Source organism: Coregonus clupeaformis, unplaced genomic scaffold (assembly GCF_020615455.1).
Source record: "Coregonus clupeaformis isolate EN_2021a unplaced genomic scaffold, ASM2061545v1 scaf0094, whole genome shotgun sequence".
NCBI classification, from domain to species: domain Eukaryota; kingdom Metazoa; phylum Chordata; class Actinopteri; order Salmoniformes; family Salmonidae; genus Coregonus; species Coregonus clupeaformis.
In genome coordinates this window covers 399219-422774 of record NW_025533549.1, presented here as the reverse complement: position 1 = coordinate 422774, position 23556 = coordinate 399219, and the positions used below count along the sequence as shown (strand labels likewise).

The window sequence follows — 23556 nt, the reverse complement described above, 5'->3', positions numbered from 1 at the left end:
CAGGATGCTCTCGATGGTGAAGCTGTAGAACTTTGAGTGCTACGGGTCTGTAGTCATTTAGGCCGGTTACCTTAGTGTTCTTGGGCACAGGGACTATGGTGGCCTGCTTGAAACATGTTGGTATTACAGACTCAGTCAGGGACAGGTTGAAAATGTCAGTGAAGACACTTGCCAGTTAGTCAGCGCATGCTCGGAGTACACGTCCTGGTAATCCATCTGGCCCTGCGGCCTTGTGAATGTTGACCTGTTTAAAGGTCTTACTCACATCGGCAATGGACAGCGTAATCACACAGTCGTCTGGAACAGCTGATGCTCTAATGCATGCTTCAGTGTTGCTTGCCTCGGAGCAAGCATAGACGTAATTTAGCATGTCTGGTAGGCTTGTGTCACTGGGCAGCTCGCCGCTATGCTTCCCTTTGTAGTCTGTAATAGTTTGCAAGCCCTGCCACATCTGACGAGCGTTGGAGCCGGTGTAGTACGATTCAATCTTAGTCCTGTATTGACACTTTGCCTGTTTGATGGTTCGTTGGAGGGCATAGCAGGATTTCTTATAATCGTCCGTGTTAGAGTCCCGCTCCTTGAAAGCGGCAGCTCTACCCTTTAGCTCAGTGCGGATGTTGCCTGTAATCCATGGCTTCTGGTTGGGGTATGTACGTACAGTCACTGTGGGGACAACGTCATCGATGCACTTATTGATGAAGCCAGTGACTGATGTGGTGTACTCCTCAATGCCATCGGAAGAATCCCGGAACATATTCCAGTCTGTGCTAGCAAAACAGTCCTGTAGCTTCGCATTTGCGTCATCTGACCACTTATTTATTGACCGAGTCACTGGTGCTTCCTGCTTTAGTTTTTGCTTGTAAGCAGGAATCAGGAGGACAGAATTATGGTCAGATTTGCCAAATGGAGGGCGAGGGAGAGCTTTGTACGCGTCTCTGTGTGTGGAGTAAAGGTGGTCTAGAGTTTTTTTCCCCTCTGGTTGCACATTTAACATGCTGGTAGAAATGAGGTAAAACAGATTTAAGTTTCCCTGCATTAAAGTCCCCGGCCACTAGGAGCGCCGCCTCTGGTTGAGTGTTTTCCTGTTTGCTTATGGCCTTATACAGCTCATTGAATGTGGTCTTAGTGCCAGCATCGGTTTGTGGTGGTAAATAGACAGCTACAAAAAATATAGATGAAAACTCTCTTGGTAAATAGTGTGGTCTACAGCTTATCATGAGATACTCTACCTCTAACCCCGCCAGCTGTATGTTGTCCATGTCGTCATTCAGCCACGACTCGGTGAAACATAAGATATTACAGTTTTTAATGTCCCGTTGGTAGGATATTCGTGATCGTAGCTCATCTATTTTGTTATCCAAAGATTTTACGTTGGCTAATAGGACTGATGGTAGAGGCAGATTACCCACTCGCCGTCGGATCAAGGCACCCCGACCTACGTCCCTGATATCTCCATCTCTTTCTCCTGCAAATGATGGGGATTTGGGCCTTGTCGGGTGTCTGAAGTAAATCCTTTGCGTCCGACTCGTTAAAGAAAAAATATTCATCCAGTACGCGGTGAGTAATCGCTCTTCTGATATCCAGAAGCTCTTTTCGGTCATAAGAGACGGTGGCAGAAACATTATGTACAAAATAAGTTACAAATAACGCAATAAAACACACACAATAGCACAATTGGTTAGGAGCCTGTAAAACGGCAGCCATCTCCTCCGGCGCCATTTGTAGATGGCTCATTTAGTTGGCTCATTCATCAACCCACAGATATTGCCAACTACTTTAATGATTTCTTCATTGGCAAGATCAGCCAACTTAACGTGACATGCCAACAACAAATTGTGAACCTACACAACCATGCATAACTGACTAAATTATGAAAGACAAGCATTGTAATTTTGAATTCCGTAAAGTGACAAGCCACCTGGGTCTGACAACTTTAGAAGGAAAATTATTGAGGATGATAGTGGACTATAATATTATTGCCACTCCTATTTGCCATCTCTTTAATCTAAGCCTACAAGAAAGTGTGTGCCCTAAGGCCTGGAGGGAAGCAAAAGTCATTCCGCTACCCAATAATAGCAAAGTACCCTTTACTGGCTCAAACAGCCAACCAATCAGCCTGTTACCAACCCTTTGTAAACTTTTGGAGAAAAAAAATATTTGACCAGATACAATGCTATTTCACAGTAAACAAATTAACAACAACTTTCAGCACGCTTATAGGGAAGGGCACTGTCACGCCCTGACTTATGGGACTCTAGTATGTTGAGTCTGTATACTACACTGCTTGGTGTAACCCTTGATTATAAACTGTCATGGTCAAAACAAATTGATGCAACGGTAGCTAAGATGGGGAGAGGTCTATCCATAATAAAATGATGCTCTGCTTTCTTGACATCACTATTAACAAAACAAGTCCGACAGGCCCTAGTTTTGTCGCACCTGGATTACTGCCCAGTCATACGGTCAAGTGCCACAAAGAGTGACATAGGCTACTTACAGTTGGCCCAGAACAGAGCAGCACGGCTGGCCCTTAAATGTACACGGAGAGCTAACATCAATAACATGCATGTCAATCTCTACTGGCTCAAAGTAGAGGAGAGATTGACTGCATCATCACATTGACATCTTGAAAGCACTGAGGTGTCTGTTTAAACAACTAGCACACAGCTCAGACATCCATGCATACCCAACAAGACAAGCCACCAGGGATCTCTTCACAGTTCCCAAGTCCAGAACAGACTATGGGAAACACACAGTACTACATAGAGCCATGACTACATGGAACTCTATTCCACATCAAGTAACTCATGCAAGCAGTAAAATCAGATAATAAAATCAGATAAAACTACACCTTATGGAACAACGCAGACTGTGAAGTGACACACACACAGGCACACACATACCACACACATCCTAACACATGCACTCTACACACACGTACATTTTAATATTGTTATATTGCTGTATTATAGAACTTTGAAGATATGTTGTGGTAGTGTGTAATAATGTGTTGTGTGATGTACTGTTTTATTTTGTATGTAAAAAAATAAAATAATAATAATAATAATGATTGCCTTAATCTTGTTTGGACCCCAGGAAGAGTAGCTGCTGACTTTGCAGCAGCTAATGGGGATCCGTAATAAAATACAAATACCATGAGGCCATTGGTGATTCACAGAGTTACAGAGTTCAATGGCTGTGATGGGAGAAAACTGACGATTGATCAACAACATTGTAGTGACTCATTTTTTTGTTTTTTTTGGAGGGGTGGGGTGGGGTAGAAGGATTACTTTATCCAATCCCAGGTATTCCTTAAAGAGGTGGGGTTTCAAATGTCTCCGGAAGGTGGTGAGTGACTCCGCTGTCCTGGCGTCGTGAGGGAGCTTGTTCCACCATTGGGGTGCCAGAGCAGGGAACAGTTTTGACTGGGCTGAGCGGGAACTGTGCTTCCGCAGAGGTAGGGGAGCCAGCAGGCCAGAGGTGGATGAACGCAATGCCCTCGTTTGGGTGTAGGGACTGACTCCACAAATGACTTAAATGACAGAGTGAAAAAAAGAATACAAATACACAAAACATGCATCTTGTATGCAATAAGTCACTAAAGTAACACTGCAAAAAAAACACAGCAAAGGAATACACTTTTTGGCCTAAATGCAAAGTCTTATGTTTGGGGCAAATCCAACACATCACTGAGTAACTGCCTCCTTATATTCAAGCATGGTGGTGGCTGCTCAGGGAGCTGAATGACTCAGGGAGCTGACTATATTTTATTTATTTTATTTATATACAGTGAGGGAAAAAAGTATTTGATCCCCTGCTGATTTTGTACATTTGCCCACTGACAAAGAAATGATCAGTCTATAATTTTAATGATAGGTTTATTTGAACAGTGAGAGACAAAATCCAGAAAAACGCATGTCAAAAATGTTATAAATTGATTTGCATTTGAATGAGGGAAATAAGTATTTGACCCCCTCTCAATCAGAAAGATTTCTAGCTCCCAAGTGTCTTTTATACAGGTAACGAGCTGAGATTAGGAGCACTCTTAAAGGGAGTGCTCCTAATCTCAGTTTGTTAACTGTATAAAAGACACCTGTCCACAGACGCAATCAATCAATCAGATTCCAAACTCTCCACCATGGCCAAGACCAAAGAGCTCTCCAAGGATGTCAGGGACAAGATTGTAGACCTACACAAGGCTGGAATTGTCTACAAGACCATCGCCAAGCAGCTTGGTGAGAAGGTGACAACAGTTGGTGCGATTATTCGCAAACGGAAGAAACACAAAAGAACTGTCAATCTCCCTCGGCCTGGGGCTCCATGCAAGATCTCACCTCGTGGAGTTGCAATGATCATGAGAACGGTGAGGAATCAGCCCAGAACTACACAGGAGGATCTTGTCAATGATCTGAAGGCAGCTGGGACCATATTCACTAAGAAAACAATTGGTAACACACTATGCCCTGAAGGAGTGAAATCCTGCAGCGCCTGCAAGGTCCCCCTGCTCAAGAAAGCACATATACAGGCCCGTCTGAAGTTTGCCAATGAACATCTGAATGATTCAGAGGAGAACTGGGTGAAAGTGTTGTGGTCAGATGAGACCAAAATCAAGCTCTTTGGCATCAACTCAACTCGCCGTGTTTGGAGGAGGAGGAATGCTGCCTATGACCACAAGAACACCATCCCCACCGTCAAACATGGAAGTGGAAACATTATGCTTTGGGTGTGTTTTTCTGCTAAGGGGACAGGACAACTTCACCGCATCAAAGGGACGATGGACGGGGCCATGTACTGTCAAATCTTGGGTGAGAACCTCCTTCCCTCAGCCAGGGAATTGAAAATGGGTTGTGGATGGGTATTCCAGCATGACAATGACCCAAAACACACGGCCAAGGCAACAAAATAGTGGCTCAAGAAGAAGCACATTAAGGTCCTGGAGTGGCCTAGCCAGTCTCCAGACCTTAATCCCATAGAAAATCTGTGGAGGGAGCTGAAGGTTCGAGTTGCCAAACGTCAGCCTCGAAACCTTAATGACTTGGAGAAGATCTGCAAAGAGGAGTGGGACAAAATCCCTCCTGAGATGGTGTGCAAACCTGGTGGCCAACTACAAGAAACGTCTGAACTCTGTGATTGCCAACAAGGGTTTTGCCACCAAGTACTAAGTCATGTTTTGCAGAGGGGTCAAATACTTATTTCCCTCATTAAAATGCAAATCAATTTATAACATTTTTGACATGCGTTTTTCTGGATTTTTTTGTTGTTATTCTGTCTCTCACTGTTCAAATAAATCTACCATTAAAATTATATATGTCTTTGTCAGTGGGCAAACGTACAAAATCAGCAGGGGATCAACTACTTTTTTCCCTCACTGTACAATTATTACATGTTTTTGTTGACAAAAAAATACAATGAAATCCATTTTAATCAGACTTTGTAACACAATAAAATGTGAATAAATCCAATGGGTGTGAATACTTTTGCAAGGCACTGTATACAAGCTCAATGTCTTCAGGGGTGTGATCATGGTATTGAAATATGATATAGAATGGGAACCTGTGTACCAGGCTTTCCTTCTGGTCCCTCTGTCCCAGGTGGGCCTGGCAAACCCTGTTGGAGACAAGTGCAAACACACACACACACACACACACACACACACACACACACACACACACACACACACACACACACACACACACACACACACACACACACACACACACACACACACACACACACACTCATAATAAGTGTACTGTGATTACGTAATATTCAGCAGCCTACAGTATTCACCAACGTAATTCACACTAGCTTTTAGTCAGCTCTATTAGATAAGCCCATACAGCCTTGGATATTCTTTATCACCAAGCAGAAGTGTTAGTATCTGGTGTTTTACCACTAAGCTGCACACACACACACACACACACACACACACACACACACACACATACACACACTCACACACAGCACAGATCTGCTGTTCTGCCAATCACAGATGTTGCCCATTGAGGTGTATACTGTATATCTGATTTGTCAAGAATATTGATGTGTTTTGCAATGCAAATTGATCAAGTAGATTGCTCCACTAGTGTTTGTCTGTGCATGGTCTGTGCTTACCGGTGAACCAGGCTGGCCATCATGCCCTCTCTGTCCGATGCGACCCTGGGTAGAAGAAGGCAGTGCCAATCAGGATACCATTCAAATATGAAGAGCAGGACTAAAATCACGCTTTACTAAATACTAAGGTTGAAAAATTCATGTACATTTCCAAATCCCAGAAATTCTGGATAACATGGACATTTTGTGAAAGTTACCAGAATTTTCCAACCCTCATAAACACATTCAATAGGAGAGTGTCCTACCTTGGTCCCTCTGTGTCCAGGCTGGCCGTTTCGGCCATCTGGTCCCCTATTCCCCTTCAGAGAAACACAGAGATTTTTTATGAGACTACGGCTATTTCCCAAATGGCACCCCATAGGACTCAAAGTAGTGCACTATATAGTGTATAGGGTGCCATTTGGGACACGCTATTTTAGGACATGAAATCCACAGTTTTATCATCATTTTGACCAATCTTAACAGGCAGACTGAATTATATTCTAAATGTTTCATTCACTATAATGCATTCATTTTTTAAGTCTTCTCTGACCTTCAGCCCATCTCTGCCCAGTTTTCCCTGAGGGCCAGTTTCTCCATTCTCCCCCTTAAAGAGGAGACACAAAATCCATCAGTCTTCCAATGGTAAAGTAGCAGTCTATAACTGTAGATACAGTGATAAGGCAGAGAGTCGGCCTACCCCAATGCCTTTAGTGCCAGGTTGACCTTTGAGCCCTGTAAAGCCAGGGAAGCCACTAGGACCCCTCTCTCCCTGAGGCCCTTGGATGCCCGAAGCACCCTGAACACCCTGAGATAGAATGAGAGAGAGAGAGAGAGAGAGAGAGAGAGAGAGAGAGAGAGAGAGAGAGAGAGAGAGAGAGAGAGAGAGAGAGAGAGAGAGAGAGAGAGAGAGAGAGAGAGAGAGAGAGAGAGAGAGAGAGAGAGAGAGAGAGAGAGAGAGAGAGAGAGAAGACAAACGTGTAACTCATAATTCAGATGTCAAAAAGTATGAATGTGTACAGGTCTCCAGAGGCTGGGTTCTTACTCTCTCCCCCTTCAGTCCAGGGTCCCCCTTGTCCCCATCTGGTCCTCTCTTGCCCTGTGGAGGTCAGAGGTCAGAGAGGAGTCAGAGGACTGCAGGTACAGTAAGTAGTTGAAAAGCATGCAACCTGATTCTTCAAAGTGTTTTGAATCAATCCAAGCACAATACAACAATGTATTATATAAAAATTAATTTCAGTAAAATGCAGTAGCAGTACTAATACTTACAGTAATACCAGGGAAACCCATTGGACCTTGTGTTCCCAGTGGCCCCTTCAATCAAATAATGACAGAGAAGGGATTGAAGTGTTAGTTCCTTTTAGTTCGATTTTCTTGCTTCGAGTAGATAGACATGGAGGCCTATCACATCCTGGCCCCAGAAACTCCAGAAATATTTAACAAAATCTTCCCTTTCATGATGATCTCATTTGTCTAATCTATAGCCACACTTCAGCCATACTGACTGACAATGTAAACTGACTAGACTGAACACTGTCTAACCACGTTTTTAATGACACGCCATCTGATAACAGCATGATATATGAGACATACGTGTAGAGATAGTGACAGCCGGAGGAGCTGTAAAACTGAGCATCGCCTAGAGGATGTCTGCCAGAGCTAAACTCACATGCAAACCACCTGGGGATGAGTTTCTACAGTATGGCAATCTAGCAGTTTACAACTTCTCCAAATGGGTCATTTAATATCACACGAAGATACAGTGTGGTCATCATTCAGACCAGTGTTAATTTTGGAACTCTTTTTTTTAGATTTAGTCTAGTCTTAGTCATTTTGACAAAAAAATCTTTATGTTTTAGTCACATTTTTGTCATTTGGATAATGATTTAGTCTAGTTATTGTCAAAATGACGAAAAAAGTGGGGCATTTCTGTCAACTAAATGCCCTTTAATTTGAGTCACATCACATTTGTATTGCCTCATTAACCTATAGTAAACACAAATCCCTGACTTCCATGTGCACAAACATGCATAGCCTTGTCCTACCAACATAGTTTTCTGCATAACATCATATTCTCTTCCCAACAGCAGAAATACTATATGACAAACATTTACACTGAGTGTACAAAGCATTAAGAACACCTGCTCTTTCCATGACACAGACTGACCAGGTGAATCAAGGTGAAAGCTATGATCCCTTATTGATGTCACTTGTTAAATTCACTATAATCAGTGTAGATGAAGGGGAAGAGACAGGTTAAATAATTATTTTTAAGCCTTGAGACAACTGAAACATGTGTGTCATTCAGAGGATGAATGGGCAAGACAAAAGATTGAAGTGTCTTTGAATGGGGTATGGTAGTAGGTGCCAGGCGCACCGGTTTGTGTCAAGAATTGCAACGCTGCTGGGTTTTTCACGCTCAACAGTTTCCCACCACCCAAAGGACCTCCAGTCAACTTGACACAACTGTGGGAAGCATTGGAGTCAACATGGGCCAGCATCCCTGTGGAACGCTTTCGACACCAAGTCGAGTCCATGCCCCGGGGGGGGTTGTTATTTACCCAGTCAGATATAGTGTAGTGGCAAGAGGAATTTAGTCAACAAATTGTTTGCTATCCCTTTTCCTTCTTTTCCTTTCTTTCTGTGCCACCAAATGTTTGCATATAGGCTACTGGTAATGTTGCCAGGGCCACGTTCAGCTGCAAAATGTTCTCGAACGTTGCAGATAGAAAAGCCATGAATAGAGTAGGCTGTCTTTGAATTTGTAGTCTCGCTCAACCCTCCCACTTTCCCCACTGCATTTACTCCTGGTTCTGTAGCCAATGTAGCCAAGTCTCCATCTTTTCCTCAGAGAAAATGGCTTGATTCTAACCCTAACCTTTCAAAAGATATGGCCCATAATACCGGCGCTATATACACTGCTCAAAATAATTAAGGGAACACTTAAACAACACAATGTAACTCCAAGTCAATCACACTTCTGTGAAATCAAACTGTCCACTTAGGAAGCAACACTGATTGACAATACATTTCACATGCTGTTGTGCAAATGGAATAGACAACAGGTGGAAATTATAGGCAATTAGCAAGACACCCCCAATAAAGAAGTGGTTCTGCAGGTGGTGACCACAGACCACTTCTCAGTTCCTATGCTTCCTGGCTGATGTTTTGGTCACTTTTGAATGCTGGCGGTGCTTTCACTCTAGTGGTAGCATGAGACAGAGTCTACAACCCACACAAGTGGCTCAGGTAGTGCAGCTCATCCAGGATAGCACATCAATGCGAGCTGTGGCAAGAAGGTTTGCTGTGTCTGTCAGCGTAGTGTCCAGAGCTTGGAGGCGCTACCAGGAGACAGGCCAGTACATCAGGAGACGTGGAGGAGGCCGTAGGAGGGCAACAACCCAGCAGCAGGACCGCTACCTCCGCCTTTGTGCAAGGAGGAGCAGGAGGAGCACTGCCAGAGCCCTGCAAAATGACCTCCAGCAGGCCACAAATGTGCATGTGTCTGCTCAAACGGTCAGAAACAGACTCCATGAGGGTGGTATGAGGGCCCGACGTCCACGGGTGGGGGTTGTGCTTACAGCCCAACACCGTGCAGGACGTTTGGCATTTGCCAGAGAACACCAAGATTGGCAAATTCGCCACTGGCGCCCTGTGCTCTTCACAGATGAAAGCATGTTCACACTGAGCACATGTGACAGACGTGACAGAGTCTGGAGACGCCGTGGAGAACGTTCTGCTGCCTGCAACATCCTCCAGCATGACCGGTTTGGCGGTGGGTCAGTCATGGTGTGGGGTGGCATTTCTTTGGGGGGGGCCGCACAGCCCTCCATGTGCTCGCCAGAGGTAGCCTGACTGCCATTAGGTACCGAGATGAGATCCTCAGACCCCTTGTCAGACCATATGCTGGTGCGGTTGGCCTTGGGTTCCTCCTAATGCAAGACAATGCTAGACCTCATGTGGCTGGAGTGTGTCAGCAGTTCCTGCAAGAGGAAGGCATTGATGCTATGGACTGGCCCGCCCGTTCCCCAGACCTGAATCCAATTGAGCACATCTGGGACATCATGTCTCGCTCCATCCACCAACGTCACGTTGCACCACAGACTGTCCAGGAGTTGGCGGATGCTTTAGTCCAGGTCTGGGAGGAGATCCCTCAGGAGACCATCCGCCACCTCATCAGGAACATGCCCAGGCGTTGTAGGGAGGTCATACAGGCACGTGGAGGCCACACACACTACTGAGCCTCATTTTGACTTGTTTTAAGGACATTACATCAAAGTTGGATCAGCCTGTAGTGTGGTTTTCCACTTTAATTTTGAGGGTGACTCCAAATCCAGACCTCCATGGGTTGATAAATTTGATTTCCATTGATAATTTTTGTGTGATTTTGTTGTCAGCACATTCAACTATGTAAAGAAAAAAGTATTTAATAAGATAATTGTCAGGTTTTGGCCATGACTGTTCGGGTTTTGGTCACTAGATGTCCCCATTGCACCTTTTTTGTACCTTTTGTTTTTCTTGCTCTAATTATTGTTTGCACCTGTAGGTCATTCCCTTGTTAGTATTTAAACCCTGTGTGTTCCTCAGTTCCTTGCTCAGTGTTTGTAAGTTAGCACCCAGCCCCAGCCCAAGCCTTGTTTTATATAGATATTTCTCTGGTGGGATTTTCCAGAGGTTCTCTGGTCTAGTTCTTGTGTTTTGTTTGAGTAGTCTTTTGAGGTTTGTTTTTCCCTGCTGTTTTTACCACTTTGTGGAGTTTCTTTTGTTTTTTGGAGGTTTTCCTCTTTGTGCCTCTTGGCTTTATTTTTGGACATTGTGGATTTAGTTTCTTTGCCTGAAGATTTTGTTCTTATTAAACCACCATCTCTAGTACAGCTGTGTCTGCCTCATCTTCTGGGTTCTGACAATTATTAGTGACTGTTTCTCGCACCGGGTCGTGACAGAAACACTGAGCCATTATTATGAACCCAGAGGCAGCCAGTACCCAGGATCTTTTTTCCATGCTGTCCCACCATGAGGGGACTGTCCAACGCCACGAAGCTGCTCTGGTTCAGCAAGAGGCCTTAATGGCTAGACATTCTCAACTTCTGTCAGAGATGCTGACTTCCATAAAGCAGATTTCGGATCGACTTTCCCCGGCAACCGCTTCTGCTCCAGTTCATCCGATTCAAGGGCCCCTGGCAGTTAATCCCCTGGCTGAACCTCGTCTGCCGCCTCCCCAACGGTTCTCAGGGGATCTGAGTGTTTGTAAGGGGTTTTTCACCCAATGTTCTCTCTCCTTTGAGCTGCAACCATCGTCGTTTCCCACCGACCGGTCCAAGATAGCATATATCATCACCCTGCTGTCGGAAAAGGCCCTAGCCTGGGCTACTGCTGTGTGGGATGCCCAAAGTCCCTGCTGTGCCAGCTACTCTACCTTTGCTGAAGAATTCAAGCGAGTGTTTCAAGGTCCTACCAACGGCCCTGACTCAGCCAAACAGCTCCTGACTCTCCGCCAAGGTCGGCGCAGCGTGACGGACTATGCCATCCAGTTCTGCACTGTGGCAGCAGCAAGTGGCTGGAACGACGAGGCGCTCACAGTGTGTTTTTTGAAGGGTCTTTCTGACACCATCCAAGATGAACTGGCCACTCGGGAACCACCGGACAACCTCGAGTCCCTTATCAAGTTGGCTTCACGCATAGACCAGCGTCTGAGAGAGAGAGAACAAAACCATAGACCGCTCACCCTAGCTCCTATCGGTTCCAGCTCCGAGTCTCCACCTTTATCCTCGCTGGCCCCACCAGAACCCATGCAGGTTGGACGCATCTCCCAGGCTGAGAGAGACCGCCGGATGAGGGAGCGATGCTGTCTATATTGCGGCAAACCGGGCCATTTCCGCTCCACGTGTCCCGGGCTCCAGGGAAACGCACTCTCCCGTGCAGGCCTGGGAGGACTGTAACGGGAAACATAACCTCCTCCCATCCATCCAACTCCCGCCTGCTCATTCCAGTTACCCTTTCCTGGGACGACCACGAGTTTTCTCTTCAAGCCTTGGTAGACTCTGGAGCCGCAGGTAACTTCATGGATGGGATCTGGGCGAAGGAGAATGGCGTTCCTTCTGAACCTCTAAGTGACCCCATAAGGGTTACTACGTTGGATAGAAGTCCTTTGGGATCTGGACTTGTCACTCGTGCCACTACCCCCTTACGACTTTCAGTTTCCCAACACCAGGAAGTGATGAACTTTCATCTGATCTCCTGTTCCGAGTTTCCTCTCGTCCTTGGTTATCCCTGGCTTCACAGCCATAACCCTCACATCGACTGGTCTGTGGGCACTATCAAGCAGTGGGGTCCTACGTGCCAAGCCACTTGTATCTTCCCGAGTTCCCAGAGTTCTCCTTCCGAGTCTCTAGAATCCATCGACTTGTCCCGAGTTCCCGAGTGTTACCATGACCTCAAACTGGTATTTAGCAAACAGAGGGCCACCAAACTACCACCCCATAGACCTTACGATTGCACCATCGACCTGTTGCCGGGGACCTGCCCTCCCAGGGGTCGGATCTTTTCCCTTTCTCCTCCCGAACGAGCTGCTATGGATACCTACATCAAGGACGCTCTGACAGCAGGCCTCATGCGTCCATCTACCTCGCCGGCGGGAGCAGGGTTTTTCTTTGTGGCCAAGAAAGACGGTGGATTACGACCTTGCATCGACTACCGGGGACTCAATGCCATAACCGTCCGTAACCGCTACCCGCTACCTCTTATGGCCACAGCCTTTGAGCTGCTCCAGGAAGCAGTTGTCTTCACTAAGCTTGACCTGCGGAACGCATACCATCTTGTGCGGATCAAACCCGGGGACGAGTGGAAGACCGCTTTCAACACGCCTACTGGTCACTACGAATACTCGGTGATGCCCTTCGGCCTGACCAACGCTCCGGCTGTGTTCCAAGCGCTCATAAACGATGTGCTTAGGGATATGCTTAACATCTTTGTGTTTGTTTACTTGGATGACATCCTCATCTTTTCGAGCTCCCTTCAAGAACACACTAAGCATGTCAGACAAGTGCTCAAACGCCTCCTGGACAGCCATTTGTACGTTAAGCCGGAGAAGTGTGAATTCCATTCCTCTCGAGTACAATTCCTGGGATTTATAGTGGAACCCGGACGAGTCCAGATGGACCCCAAGAAGGTAGAGGCGGTAGCGGATTGGCCCACCCCCAAGTCCGTTAAGGAAGTTCAGCGTTTCCTGGGCTTCACCAACTTTTACCGCAAGTTCATCAAGAACTTCAGCTCGGTGGCAGCCCCTCTCTCGGCGGTAACCAAGGGTGGCAACACAAGGTTTCTGTGGGGAAGAGAAGCTGAGACGGCCTTCCAAGGACTCAAGCAGCGCATCCTCTCTGCTCCCATCCTGACACTACCAACGGCGGATGAACCTTTTGTGGTGGAGGTAGACGCATCAGAGGTTGGGGTTGGAGCTGTCCTGTCTCAGAGGGGTGAAGACAAGAAGCTTCATCCTTGCGCCTTCTTCTCTCACCCGCTTACCCCGGCCGAGAGGAATTACGATGTGGGGGATCGTGAACTCCTAGCGGTTAAGATGGCATTGAAGGAATGGAGACACTGGCTCGAGGGGGCTTCTCAACCGTTTCAAGTGCTTACGGACCACAAGAATCTGGAGTATATCCAGCAGGCGAAGCGGTTGAACGCCAGACAAGCTCGATGGTCTCTTTTCTTCAGCCGATTTCAGTTTATCCTCACCTATAGACCCGGGTCGAAGAATCTCAAACCGGACGCCTTGTCACGAATCTACTCTCCTGCCATTCGAGAAGATACTGACATGACTGTCCTTCCGGCCGCTAAGATCGTGGCTCCGATCTCGTGGCAAGTGGAGGATACAGTGAAACAAGCTCAAGCCATCGAACCGGGCCCTGGAGGAGGTCCTGCTAATCGGTTGTTTGTTCCCAAGGCAGCAAGGTCCCAAGTCCTTCGGTGGGGGGGCACTCCTCTCGCCTCACCTGTCACCCGGGCGTAGGCCGCACCTTGGAGTTCATCCAGCGTAAGTTCTGGTGGCCCACCATAAAAGAAGACGTTGCCACTTTCATCAAGGCCTGTTCCGTGTGCTGCCAGGGCAAATCTTCTCACCTCCGCCCTCAAGGACTTCTTCACCCTCTATCTATTCCCCACCGACCCTGGTCCCATATCTCGTTGGACTTTATTACTGGCCTTCCTCCGTCCCATGGTAATACTACGATCCTAGTCATCATCGACAGGTTTTCTAAGGCGGCCAGGTTTGTTCCTTTGACCAAATTACCTTCTGCCAAGGAAACAGCTGAGTTGGTGATTAACCATGTGTTCCGAGTCTTTGGGATTCCGCAAGATATGGTTTCCGACAGAGGTCCCCAGTTCGCCTCAAGGTTTTGGAAGGCCTTCTGCCAACTCATAGGGGCCACGGCCAGTTTATCTTCAGGGTACCATCCGAGTCCAATGGCCAAACTGAGAGGATGAATCAGGAGCTGGAAACCACCCTCAGATGCATGGTTTCCAACAACCCGTCCACTTGGTCATCCTTCATTGTTTGGGCCGAGTACGCGCACAACACTTTGTGCTCCTCCTCCACTGGTATGTCCCCGCATGAGTGTCAGTTTGGCTATGCACCTCTATTGTTCCCGGACCAGGAGGCAGAAGTCAGAGTGCCTTCAGCCTCGAGGTTCATCAGACGCTGTCGGCTTACGTGGAAGAAGGCACGTCTTAATCTTCTGCGTTCCTCTCAGCAGTACCAACGACAAGCCAACAGAGGTCGCCGTCCCGGTCCTACCCTGTACCCCAGCCAGAGAGTATGGCTCTCAACTAAGAACCTACCACTACGGGTGGAGTCTCGCAAGCTGTCCCAGAGGTTCATCGGTCCCTTTAAGATTGCCAGGAGAGTCAATCCCGTTACTTTTCGCCTGCACTTACCCAGATCACTTAAGATCAATCCAACATTTCACATTTCTTTATTAAAACCTGTTGTTTTTTCTCCCCTTATCCCGGCAGGCAGACCTCCCCCTCCGCCCCGTGTTATCGGTGGCCAGTCGGCTTATACCGTCCACCGGATACTGGATTCCCGCCGGGTGCAGCGGTCCTGGCAGTATCTGGTGGACTGGGAAGGCTACGGTCCCGAGGAGCGCTCCTGGGTTCCTGCCAAGGACATACTGGACCCTGACCTCATTCGTCAGTTCAGGGCCCTCCACCCTGAGAAGGCTGGTAGGAACGTCAGGAGCCGTTCCTAGGAGGGGGGATTCTGTCAGGTTTTGGCCATGACTGTTCGGGTTTTGGTCACTAGATGTCCCCATTGCACCTTTTTTGTACCTTTTGTTTTTCTTGCTCTAATTATTGTTTGCACCTGTAGGTCATTCCCTTGTTAGTATTTAAACCCTGTGTGTTCCTCAGTTCCTTGCTCAGTGTTTGTAAGTTAGCACCCAGCCCCAGCCCAAGCCTTGTTTTATATAGATATTTCTCTGGTGGGATTTTCCAGAGGTTCTCTGGTCTAGTTCTTGTGTTTTGTTTGAGTAGTCTTTTGAGGTTTGTTTTTCCCTGCTGTTTTTACCACTTTGTGGAGTTTCTTTTGTTTTTTGGAGGTTTTCCTCTTTGTGCCTCTTGGCTTTATTTTTGGACATTGTGGATTTAGTTTCTTTGCCTGAAGATTTTGTTCTTATTAAACCACCATCTCTAGTACAGCTGTGTCTGCCTCATCTTCTGGGTTCTGACAATTATTAGTGACTGTTTCTCGCACCGGGTCGTGACAATAATTTCATTCATTCAGATCTAGGATGTGTTGTTTAAGTGTTCCCTTTGTTTTTTTGAGCAGTGTATTTTTCTTTCTGTTGTGCATTGGCGGGCTGCATTTTCATAAAGCATATCGTGGGCCGTTCTTAAACTAGGCAACTTGCGGACTGGACTGTTAACCATTTGTTTAGGCTACACCTTATTCAGTCACGTTACCTCATTAGCTAGCTATAGCTAACAACCTGGGACGTGGTCAGTAGGACACAAAGTTTTGGAACGTATACGTTATTCCTTATTCAACATCACAGAGAGGCATGTTTGTTCTACATAGCAAATTTCTATAGCTAACAACTGTCTTATCCCATCAGAACACAAAATACAACTTGTTTTACTATGTTGTTAAACAATGTACAGTATGTACACAAACACTCTATAGACTCAAAACATGGTTAAAACTATAATTTTGATATAATGGATGGTCAGTACTTGCATCCACATCTCTGTCTATAAATTTGAAAGTGGTTACATTTCTCCAGGCCCTTGCCTCAGCTATTTACCAAAACACTGGCGCGGTAACCACTTTGTTATTGTTTCAATTAAGGATTCTAGCTTTAAGTGGCACATGGGGGTACTGTGACGTTGCTATGTGTGTGTATCTCTGGAAGGAAGGGTGCGATTTAGGTGGCCAGTCCACTGGGTACTATGCTACTCACCATGGGCCCCTCGAACCCTGGCTCACCCCGGATACCCATTATCCCCATAGGCCCCTGAGGAAGACAGAGAAAGGAAGGAAAAGAGGGGGTTGGAAAGAGACATTTATAGTAGTTTGTTTACGAGAGCAGAAGGAACTTTATGAGAGAAGAGAGGAGAGACTTACAGGATCACCTTTCGGACCAGGGGCACCACTCATCCCAGGCTGTCCCTGTGAAAATATGAAAACAGTACAGATTACCTTTAACCCCAGATATTATATGTTATTATGGTGAGAAATCCCTCTGATACATTAGTCAATCATCTGGTCCCAAGTCTCTGTTAGGGAAAATTACTGTGCAGCTGAGTGAGACTGACCTGGATTCCCCTGAGTCCTGGAGGCCCACTCTCGCCATCTAAACCCTGGGGTCCCTGGTGAAATATACAGAAATCAGGTCATTTTAAAACATGTGTATAGTATGTGTGTAATATTTCCCTTAAAGTCTTACGAGCATAGAGTTCTGTTAAATGTGACCCAACTTTAGGCAAGAAAACACAACAAGCAAATGTCTCCTCTTACCTGGGGGCCTCTGGGGCCGATGACTCCAACAGGGCCGAACTCTCCCTAGAAGGTAAATGCAGGCTACATTTGGTGAAGGCTGACATACTCAGAAAGAGCTACCAGTAAAGTAGGTGTTAAGTAAAAAAATTTATGGAAAGACCCTCATCTCCTGGGTCAAAATGTCACCTCACCTGTGAGCCTTTAGCTCCCTGAGCGCCGACAGGGCCTGTGAAACCAGTGGCTCCCTACGCAAAACAAAAATATACACACTGAGTGATATGATATGGGATGAGTGACATAGCATTAGGAATTGGGTGCTACCTAGAAGGTGCTACCTAGAACCTAAAATGGTTATTTGGCTGTCCCCACAGGAGAACCCTTTGAAGAACCCTTTTTGGTTCCAGGTAGAACCCTTTTGGTTCCAGACATAACCCTTTTGGGTTCCATGTAAAACCCTTTCCACAGAGAGTTCTCCTATGGGGACAGCCAAAGAAGTGTAGGGAAAGTACATACTTGTTTGCTGTCTACTCACCACTGACCCAGGAGGCCCTGGAGGCCCATCAAACCCAGCCTCCCCCTGGAGAGTCACAAACACATGGACACAAGTCAATGACACATTCAATTACTGATGAATAACACCCTAAAGTATTCAGAAATGTTGGAATCTGTAAATCTGTAACAAGGTGTAGTATTGTTACTATGGGTCACTCACGTCAGGTCCGGGGTTTCCCTCGGGACCTGTGGCCCCTCTGACTCCCTGAGGCCCCTGAAGAAAAGACAGACATAGGGTTAAACGTTTTATAAAGTATGTCAAAAAAGGCAGCTTGAAAGAAAAGAGACAGTGACTGCGTCTCAAATGGCACCCTATTCCGTATTTAGTGCACTACTTTTGACCAGGACCCATAGGGTTCTGGTAAAAAATAGTGCACTATAAAGGGAATACAGGTGCTATTTGGAACACATACAGTGAGACAAACACACTTACTGGTGGACCAACATAACCGGGACGGCCTGGTAAACCAATAGAGCCCTACAGGACACACAAATATCACATTTTAAGCTCTCAATAGAGAGGGCTATCCACACAAAAGTCATCAGCAAAATGCATACATGAGCATTACAGGGATATGAGTAAAGACAATCAAAAAACATTTGATGTAAACTGACATGAACTGTACAAGCCAGAGCATTCAGCTCTCATAGTACTTACTCTTTCCACTAAGGGGCAGCATATTCCAACTAATAATCTTGACCAGTGAAGACTGGGGACTAAGGATAACTTTAATTCAGTGTGGTACTGTAGTAATTACGGAACAATAGTCAACAATCATACTTGAGTCTTACCTTCAAGCCCGGTTCTCCTATATGTCCTTTTGGACCCTTGGCTCCAATAAGGCCCTATAAGGCATTATAACAGATGTGTTAAAGCATTATACATATGTACTTCATAGAAAGTGTAAAGGACTTATGCTCTTCATTGGTACTCTTCATTAGACCAGTGTTTCGCTGTCCAACCACCTTACCTCGTCCCCTTCTTCTCCTTTGGAACCGCTTTCTCCCCTATACCCGAAGTGTCCCTAAGCAAAATGAGACAGCAATCATTGATATAATCAGAGATATAACACACTATTCCCAATATGGTGCACTTCTTAGGGAATACTTACTAGTCAAAAGTAGTGCACTAAATATAGAGAATGGCTAGAATGGTTGTTTCTGAGAACAGATGGGTTCATAATCAGAGGGTTATCATGTAATCACTAAGTGGTGCCCTTTGACCTCACCTGTCGCCCAGGGTCACCCGGCATCCCAGGCTGACCGTCCTGCCCATTCTCTCCATATTTCCCATGGAGCCCTGCTCTGCCCGCCACGCCCTTTGGGCCCGGCTCACCCTGCAATATAACAGACACCATCACCCAATCAGAGGCTGTGTGGATCTGTGACAGAGATACCATCACCCAATCAGAGGCTGTGGATCCGTGACAGAGACACCATCACCTAATCAGAGGCTGTGGATCCATGACAGAGACACCATCACCCAATCAGAGGCTGTGGATCCATGACAGAGACACCATCACCTGATCTGAGGCTGTGTAAACCTGTGACACAGTGAGGACACACCCTAACACACCTGGGCTACATCCCAAATGGCACCCTATTCCTATATAGGGCTCTGGTCAAAAGTGGTGCAGTATATAGGAATAGGGTGCTATTTAAGGCACCATGGCACCATTCCTGCCCAGCAGGGTGCACTGAGAGCTTATCAAGAGGATGAGAAGTGGAGACACTATTAGTATATCTTTAAGTTAGACTTTAGACCTCCTTGTCATCAATAACCTGCACTGCAGACAGGTGGAGAACATGTACAAATCAGATAGCTTAAACACCTGTTAGCTCTTGGCAGTGTGGATATTGTTTGTGTGTGTGTGCGTGCGCGCGTGTGTGTGGACAGTGATTCATATTGTACATGCAGAAGCGTGCCTGACTGATAAAAGAGTTCTCAGGTGCACATATACATATTGTACACACACTGTATACACACACACACACTGCATACACACACACGCACGCACACACACACATACACACACATACACACAATACAGCCATTCTCCACGCCACGTGTGTGCCACACAGCCCAGACACCGTAGATTTCGTATTGGGGAAGGAGAGGAAGTGTTTACAACTGTACCCAAAACCTCAGCAGTCTCTGATGTGGGCCGTCTTGTTAGGCCCGTAGCGTCAGTCCTCAGTTCAGCTGAGGTCTCTGACTGGCTAAGACACAACATAGCAAAGCCTCTCTCTGTTTTTGTCTGTGTTTTTCTGTTACCACAAAGGCACAGCTTAGAAATCAGGCTCCAAGCCTTGTGCTAATGTGTTTGTGTGGTTGTGAGGGACGTGGGAAGAGCCTTATATGCTAATACCTTTACAAAGTGCTAAAAGCTAAACAGATTATCCCACACTTTCTTTAAGTACATGTTTGGTACAGTCAAATCCTCATAGCAGTATGACATCTATTAATTCAGCTGAAAAACAACTTGAGCAGTTTTTGATTTGACCAATTTCCCAGGGACAACAATGGGGTCATTGGGAGTTATTGTATAACAGTAATGTGCCTAAACCCAGATTGGATGTCATCAGTACTCAAAAATATGTTATTTTGATTTGATAACAGAAAGGCCAGCACACTCTATGATACTAATTATCACCTTTAATGACAACGTTTCCATCCGGAGGATTTTCATCAGGTCATCTTGGACTGAAATATAGTGTGCAGGCCTTTCTGTTCTTTTTATGTATACTTTATTAGCCCAGCCCCTTTGCTTTTAAGGATGTGCGTATGACCACAAACATTTATTCTGTCATCAGTCCTTACCATTTCTCCAATTATTCCCGGAGGCCCTTGTTGGCCAGGATCACCTGTTGGCCCCTGGGTGGGATAAGAATGAGAGAAAGAAAGAGAGGGGGGGGGGAGCAAGACAGACAGACAGAGACAGACAGACAGGGACAGACAAATGTATAACTCACAATACAGAGGTTAAAACAGTATGAATCAACACTTTTGCTGAGTGTTGATTCATTGATCAGGCGTTCATCTCAACTGCACCATGACATTTAAACCAGTATTCATGGTATACTACCCAGATGATGAGACTCTCTACCAAACCTAAAGTAGGACCAAATATGCAGGGAAGGGGTTTCACTCACCTGTGGGCCCGTCTTCCCCATCTCCCCAGCTGGTCCTGGGGGTCCCTGCTCCCTCTGCAGGCACACAGAGAAGAAAACGGTGTCAGGAAGAACCAAAACACACCCTGCTGTATTTTATGACCCATATACTCTATAAGACCCTTAATGTGTCCCAAATGGCACCCTATTCCCGTTATAGTGCACATTTTTTTTACCAAGAACCATAGGACTCTGGTCAAAAGTAGTGCACTATATAGGGAATAGGGTGCCATTTGGGATGCATTCCCAGTCTAGTCCTAGTCATGGGAGAGGTGTCCATTACTTACAGGCCAGCCAGCGTAGAGCAACTGGTAGAAAGAGGTTTGCTGGAAGAAACATGGAGACATGGCAAATTATTTAAAGTTTCACGAGTCAGGAATCAAAACAATAAGAAAATGTAATGTATATAGATTCCATCAATGTGTTAACCATAATTCATAGCGTTGCTATCTTAAAGGGACATTTCACTCATAAATAAAAGTTTGTCAGGTGTTTTCAGGCCTGGTTTTCTTGGTTTTATGCGGTGCCTTATCCTCTCAAGAAAAGGCACAGGGGCTAAAATCAAAGCTATTTTTATCATCATCCTCACTCATTTGAAATAGATAGCAGTATCTGATCTATCTGTCTGGCCACATGGCTCAGTTCAAAGCCCAGAGTAACAAATTGCCTTTTATTCTTACACAGCATCTTTATTCAATAATGTCCATGCAGTTTTCTGTCACGCTGATAGTCATGCTGTACTATACAGCCTGCAGCTGTGGTCAGTCTCAGACTCAGGCAGGGGGATAAAACTGATGAGAGATAGATGGAGCACCGGCTCACACACACCAACAGTGTGGGGTCAAAGAATGTACAGCTAGCCTGGGAAAACCTCTGGGCAATACCTGGGAATTTGGGGAAAGTTACCAGAATTATGCAACCCTGCACAGGCAGTCTACAGGGTCATAGCCTAATACTGTATGTCCTTGTGGAGTTACGGTAAGGCGTCCGCATGATACGCATCCGAAACAGTTTGCGTATATATTTGTATGATTTATATTTTAACTTGAGAAATACTGCACCAAACATATTAGTTAGATATAAAGGTTTGCGACTAAGACCTCCTCAGCAAAAACGTCAAAATGTATTACAGATTTCTTGAGTTTTATCTTTAAAAAAAAGCGACAAACAGTACTACTGCCGTTTTTTTCTAGTTTTTCAAGCGACGGTCTTATAAGGGAGTATGCAAGGCACAGACGTTCACTTCACCTAGCCGAGTTCTGCTAGGAGCAAACTGAACCTAGTATGCAGACGCCTTTAGGTGAGAGTTGGGGCAAGGTTGGGTTATGGCTGGGGGTGGGATTTGGGGTTGGAGTTGAGGTGTGACAGGTTTGAGTTGGGTTTGGAGTGAGGCTGATTATAAGTGAGGTGGGGTGAGGTATTTATAAAATAAAAAAATAAAAAAATTAATTGGTCATTTAGCAGACGCTCTTATCCAGAGCGACTTACAGGAGCAATTAGGGTTAAGTGCCTTGCTCAAGGGCACATCGACAGATTTTTCACCTAGTCGGCTTGGGGATTAGAACTAGCGACCTTTCGGTTACTGGCACAACGCTCTTAACCACTAAGCTACCTGCCGCCCATTTATATTTAATAGGGATCCCCATTAGCTGTTGCCAAGGCAGCAGCTACTCTTCCTGGGGTCCAAACACATTAAGGCACTTACATCACACAAAACCCCCAAAATAAAACAGTACATTGTATAACATTATTACACCACTACATACAGTATGTAAAATACAACATTTATAATACCACCATACAACAATATTACAATGTATGTGTGTGTGAGTGCCTGTGTGTGTGTCTCTTCACAGTTCGCATTGTTCCATAAGGTAAAATCAAATTTTACTGCTTGCATGAGTTATTTGATATGGAATAGTTTCATGTAGTCATGGCTCTGTGTAGTACTGTGCACCTCCCATAGTCTGTTCTGGACTTGGGGACTGTGAAGAGACCCCTTGTGGCATGTCTTGTGGGGTATGCATGGGTATCTGAGCTGTGTGCTAGTCGTTTGAACATACAGCTTGTGCATTCAACACGTCAATACCTCTCACAAAGACAAGTAGTGATGCAGTCAATCTCTCCTCTACTTTGAGCCAGGAGAGATTGACATACATGTCAATGATGTTAGCTCTCTGTGTACATTTAAGGGCCAGCCGTGCTGCTCTGTTCTGGGCCAACTGCAATTTGCCTATGTCTTTCTTTGTGGCACTTGGCTACATGACTGGGGAGTAGACCGGATGAGACAAAACTAGGGCCTGTACGACCTGTTTTGTTGATTGTGATGTCAAGAAAGCAGAGCAGCGCTTTATCACGGACAGACCTCTCCCCATCTAGCTACCGTTGCATCAATATGTTTTGACCATTTCAGTTTATAATCCAGGGTTACACCAAGCAGTTTAGTCTCCTCAACTTGCTCAATTTCCACATTATTAATTACAATATTTGGTTGAGGTTTAGGGTTTAGTGAATGGTTTGTCCCAAATGCAATGCTTTTAGTAGGATTTGGGATGGAATGGGGGTTGTCAACTCACCCGAAAAGCAGCCCACTCCTCAATAGTGTTCTTCCACAGGTAGAAAGACGGCAGACCAGCTGGGCCGGGGGGGCCTGGATCCCCCTGTCGCCCTACACGTCCCTCAGGCCCCAGCTGGCCCTGTGACAAACATCATAGGTATTAGTTACCATATCTACACCTAGAATGAGT

General features: G+C 45.8%; 1 protein-coding gene across 1 annotated transcript in view; it reads right to left on the bottom strand.

Annotated features, from left to right (window-relative positions):
• LOC121583498 (collagen alpha-1(I) chain-like) overlaps positions 1 to 23556 on the bottom strand; it is a 79653-nt gene that overhangs the window by 8596 nt on the left and 47501 nt on the right. The window contains exons 7-28 of the mRNA XM_045213249.1: positions 23386 to 23505; positions 21097 to 21135; positions 20792 to 20845; positions 20460 to 20513; positions 18868 to 18975; positions 18610 to 18663; positions 18431 to 18484; positions 18072 to 18116; positions 17799 to 17852; positions 17619 to 17663; positions 17278 to 17331; positions 17105 to 17149; positions 16903 to 16956; positions 16712 to 16756; positions 16548 to 16601; positions 7363 to 7407; positions 7139 to 7192; positions 6794 to 6901; positions 6647 to 6700; positions 6360 to 6413; positions 6115 to 6159; positions 5554 to 5607 (exon numbers count right to left, since the gene is read on the bottom strand). Coding sequence (XP_045069184.1) covers positions 5554 to 5607; positions 6115 to 6159; positions 6360 to 6413; positions 6647 to 6700; positions 6794 to 6901; positions 7139 to 7192; positions 7363 to 7407; positions 16548 to 16601; positions 16712 to 16756; positions 16903 to 16956; positions 17105 to 17149; positions 17278 to 17331; positions 17619 to 17663; positions 17799 to 17852; positions 18072 to 18116; positions 18431 to 18484; positions 18610 to 18663; positions 18868 to 18975; positions 20460 to 20513; positions 20792 to 20845; positions 21097 to 21135; positions 23386 to 23505 — 1293 coding nt within the window. The remainder of the gene's footprint in view (positions 1 to 5553; positions 5608 to 6114; positions 6160 to 6359; positions 6414 to 6646; positions 6701 to 6793; positions 6902 to 7138; positions 7193 to 7362; positions 7408 to 16547; positions 16602 to 16711; positions 16757 to 16902; positions 16957 to 17104; positions 17150 to 17277; positions 17332 to 17618; positions 17664 to 17798; positions 17853 to 18071; positions 18117 to 18430; positions 18485 to 18609; positions 18664 to 18867; positions 18976 to 20459; positions 20514 to 20791; positions 20846 to 21096; positions 21136 to 23385; positions 23506 to 23556) is intronic.